Here is a 5,000-nt window from a genome sequence, read left to right as displayed (position 1 = left end):
CGTGTGCGTGTGTGTGTGTGCGTGTGTGCGCGCGCGCGCGTGTGTGTGTGTGTGTGTGTGTGTGTGTGTGTGTGTGTGTGTGTGTGTGTGTGTGTGTGTGTGTGTGTGTGCGTGTGCGTATGTGTGTGTGTGCCCTATCGCCTATTTCATCCATTTCTTAACACCGGGCAGTTAGTGTAAACTTGCTTGTAACGTATCCCTTCCACCTGACTGTAGAAATGAAATCATAAAATCAAGTGCTCACAGTGTTGGTATATATCTACTCAGAAAAGGGGTTTGCACTCTTGGATCTTACCATTTCTTACATTCTTAAATACCATATTCATGGCATACTGGAAAGAATCAGGGTAACTATATTCATCATATTCCTCTCACTCCCATCTGTTGTCACACAATCGCAGTTCGTCACCTAAAACATACAGTTTTTTTTGTTTGTTTTTTTGTTTTTTTCTAAAATAACAAGGGAGTGTCTTAAGTGTTACCCTGTTTGCCATTGCTATAAATGACATCGTAAAAGTCGTTCCAAGTGCTGTCTCATGTAATCTGTATGTGGATGACTTTATACTGTACTGCTCAGTAGGAAGCCTACAGGGTGTGCAAGGACACATGCAGACTGCAGTAAATCAGGTAGTGCAGTGGGCAACATACCATGGGTTCTAATTGTCTCCAAGCAAGACCATGGCTATGCATTTCCACAAACGAGGAAAGTTCCATCATTCCCTCTATCTAGGAGCAAACCCACTGCATTTTGTCCAAGAGATGAAGTACTTAGGTCTAATTTTTGATTCAAGGCTTACATGGGTGCCTCAAATTAAACAGTTTAGGTGAAAGCTACAAAAGCGCTCAGTATTTTGCGGTTATTTTCACACCTATCTTGGGATGCAGACCGCACAATGCTTCTGCGGTTTTACCGAGCACTTATTCGTAGTAAATTTGACTATGGATGTGAGGCTTATTCATCTGCAACTCCCACTGTTCTCCGGATGTTGGACTCGGTTCGTAATGAAGCCTTTAGAGAACCACATCTTTCATTACACCGGGACTAATTGAACCTGATTTACTACACGAGACTACAAAGGATTCCGAATTCTCCTACACTCAGATTGGTTTTCAACCCCCTTGAGGATGGCCGATCCTATGGTAGGAGAATGAGGAATCTTGTAAAAGATCTTAATTTAAATCTAACTAAGGTTCTGGCTGTTGGAACTCCCCAATTCCCCCCTTGCGACCAATCAAGTCGCGCTGGATCTGGTTGGAATTGGGGAAGGGGAGAATCCGAAGCAGAAGTCAGAGAGAGATTCTTAGTACCAAGGATCAATGCAATATATACAGGTGGTTCGAAATCTGAAAATGGTGTGGGCTTTGCAGCAGTGAGCAGAAGGAAGACTGTATTTGGCAGTCTTTTTCTAGCATCTTCTATCTTCACTGCAGAGTTACATGCCATCCTTGCAGCAGTCAAGATGACTAGAGATCTGACGAACCATTTTATTGTAATATATTGTGACTCTCGTAGCAATCAAGAGCTTAAACTCATCACATCTAGTGGTGAGGGAGGTTCAAGGCTTGCACTGATGTCAGCACGAAAAAGATAACTCTGCGTTGGGTCCCAGCTCATGTTGGTATCAGTGGGAATGAGCGAGCTGATCAAAAGGCCAAGGGGGCTGCCGCTCAGCCCTGTGATGCTTGTTTTCCACTCCCACACACTGACTTGAAACCCAGCATCAGGACTTGTCGTCGTGATAAATGGAGGGGACAATGTAGACATACCTCTAGAAACAAATTGCGAGAGATCAGAGATGACCTTGGCGGTTGGGTGACCAGCATCCATATTAACAAGACTAAGAATTGGGCACATAGAATTGGCCCATGGGCCGATGATAGCTAAAAGTGAAGCACGCTGTGAGGAATGCCAAGAGCCATTAACGGTCGCACATGTGGTGGAAAGATGTGCAACATTCTCAGACCAAAGACAATATACACTGAAAAATGTATTGGGGGAGGATTGTGACATAGGTCTTATTATTTTCTTAAGGGGGACTAATATTTTCAATAAAATGTAATCATGCTTAATGTTTATGCGATAATGTTATACATTTAGAGCATGATGTTTATGTTTTGATTTTTAATTATTTTAATTTATTGATAGATTTTACCGTTTTGAATATTTTATTTCAGTCTAACAAGGTGTTCGCCGCAAATGACCTTAGCTGTTGACGCGACAGATAATCTTTAATAATGGCAAGTGCGATGGATGGAGCTGCATTCGGTTAGCGAGTTTTGGCATCACTGGCTGGGTGTCTGTAAGAGGAAATCTCATGTTGTCTTCGATCCCTACCTTCCCTCGTTTCCCTTCCCTTAGCCCTTGTCTTGTGTCTTCTTTCCATCTTCGTTTCTCCTACCTCCTCTTCTATTTTTTTTCTCCTGGCCCTTGTCTCCCCCTCCTCCAGCACACGCACAAGTTGAAATTTCAGCCTCGGAGACCCAGAGTTGTTGTCGTTTTAATTTTCAAAGCGCGCCATCCAACACTACATAGCTGCCATATAAATAACTTACTAGTTTCTTTTCTCCGTTATATTGGACAATAGACTTCCCCTGTTGATACTTACACAGCACTAGGTCCATGTTAGAAAGTTTAGGCTCTAAATTGTTGTTTTTTTAATGCGTTGCTTCCTAATTAAACCGTGGTGGAAAAAATACATCATCAAATGTTGTGTAGTAACATTTTATGTTATATGATAGTCATTATCATTACCAAAGCATTATATCACATGCACCAGGCTATTAGTACTCCCATGAAAAATATGTTGCTGATAATAATAATGAAAATTAGGAGGATAGAGATAATTATCATTTTGATATTTATAGTAACAGTAAGAATGAGCATGATGTCAATGATAATCAATATTTTATTGACATTACCATTTTTGCTGTTGTTATTATATATAATCTTCATTGTATAGAGAAGTCAAGTTAACATGAAACCGACACTAAAAGAACGAAAGAAAAACTCGGAAAAAACGCTTTATTATCCGTTTCTATGGCGACAGTGTTTCATTTTATTAGTGTGTACACGTTATTGTGTCTTATTTCCGATAAAACGAAATATAAGTTCGAAACTGATGGACAAAACAAAACTGATAAGGCAAGTTCTATAACTGATGAAGAAAACATTTAATAATGGTGAATGTACATCGGTCTCATATTCAAGTGATGTCAGCAAACGCCATGTTGATTAGTGGATAAAGCTTATTATACGGGAGGCATCAACACCGGAATCATTGGACACCCAGCTGACAGGCGTGGTTATTGTCTCTATCACACACGTCAGCAAGAGGCAGAGCTGACTGTCAGAAGAGCTGGTAATATAATTGTTGTTGTGTTAGTATGCGTTATAGACTGATTCAACGTTAATGAAAGGATGATAAGTGACTTTATGTGTGTTATGGTTCTACTCGTTTTGCTAAAATATATATAGCCATATAAACAAGCACGGCCGCATACATGCACCTATACACATACTAACAAGCACACGCAAGCTGTCACATAAAACAACACAATTAGACGCACAATCTCAAAGACAGACAGACAAAGACAGAGCGAGACAATAAGATAAAGAGGGGAGAGAAAAAGAGCAAAAAGGAACGAGAAAGCAAGGAAAAGATTGACAAAAACACAAGCGCCAACAACAAAAAGCGAACGGAGAAATTGCACCGGGCAAACAACCGCCCCTATGAAACCGGAAACTAAATTCATTTCTTTTATTACCTTTCCCTAAGATCTCTATGGCATTGGCCGTGTAAGGAGACCCCGGATGAACCTACAAGGAGCGGTTCACAAATGGAGTTTCAAAGACGTGTCCCGACCTGTTTTATCTCCCCCCTAATGCGGCTGAATTTGGAGAATATTTCATGGATGTTTTTTGTGCGATCGTCAATTTCGGTGGAAGTTTTATTTTAGAGGAAATATATCAATCGGTCGCTCTATCTATCTATTTGTCTATATGGCTTTGTATAAACATACATATATATATGTGTGTGTGTGTGTGTGTGTGTGTGTGTGTGTGTGTGTGTGTGTGTGTGTGTGTGTGTGTGTGTGTGTGTGTGTGTTTGTGTGTGTATACACATATGTATATGCATATGTATGCATATATTTATAGATTCATATATATATATATATATATATATATATATATATATATATATATATATGTATATATATTTATACCTATGTATATATAAATGTATATGTAAATAAATACATTTATATGTACTGTACATATATATATATATATATGTGTGTGTGTGTGTGTGTGTGTGTGTGTGTGTGTGTGTGTGTGTGTCTGTATACATAAATGTATTTTAATTCATACACACACACACAAATTCATATATATATATATATATATATATATATATATATATATATATATATATATATATATGTGTGTATGAATGTATTTCTATACATAGACATATACATACATACTTGCACATATAAATATAGATAAATAAATTATATATATATATATATATATATTTATATATATATATATATAAATGCATATTTATATACATATACAGCCATATATACCGAGTTGAACTTGATTTATCATTACCTACTGAATATTGTTGCAAACCCAATCACCAGTATTTACAAATCAACTGCCAAAGCCATCGCCCAACAGCTGTTCTCGGGCTGTTTCCTTTTCAGTACTATCATACAGCAACGACACGCACACAATCACATTCTCGTGGAACTGTTGTCTCTCCCGGATGCAGATATAGATGATTATCTGTCTTCTGGATCATTATAATATGAGGATGAATTGTTCATGGATTTTTGATTTCCGGCATCTCAATCTTTCTATCTATCACTCTCTCTCTCTCTCTCTCTCTCTCTCTCTCTCTCTCTCTCTCTCTCTCTCTCTCTCTCTCTCTCTCTCTCTCTCTCTCGCCCCCATCTATATTACATTTAACATCCAACTCGTAATTAAATACAGT

General features: G+C 38.4%; 1 protein-coding gene across 1 annotated transcript in view; it reads left to right on the top strand.

Annotated features, from left to right (window-relative positions):
- LOC125034609 overlaps positions 1-413 on the top strand; it is a 14,118-nt gene extending 13,705 nt beyond the window's left edge. Inside the window, exon 5 of the mRNA XM_047626513.1 lies at positions 268-413. Within this exon, the coding sequence (XP_047482469.1) occupies positions 268-413 (146 nt within the window). The remainder of the gene's footprint in view (positions 1-267) is intronic.
- The last annotated feature ends 4,587 nt before the right edge of the window (positions 414-5,000 follow it).

The sequence above is a fragment of the Penaeus chinensis genome, chromosome 2, assembly GCF_019202785.1.
Source record: "Penaeus chinensis breed Huanghai No. 1 chromosome 2, ASM1920278v2, whole genome shotgun sequence".
Taxonomy (NCBI): Eukaryota; Metazoa; Arthropoda; class Malacostraca; order Decapoda; family Penaeidae; genus Penaeus; species Penaeus chinensis.
Note: the sequence above shows the minus strand (reverse complement) of the source record. Positions and strands in the feature narration are given on the sequence as shown.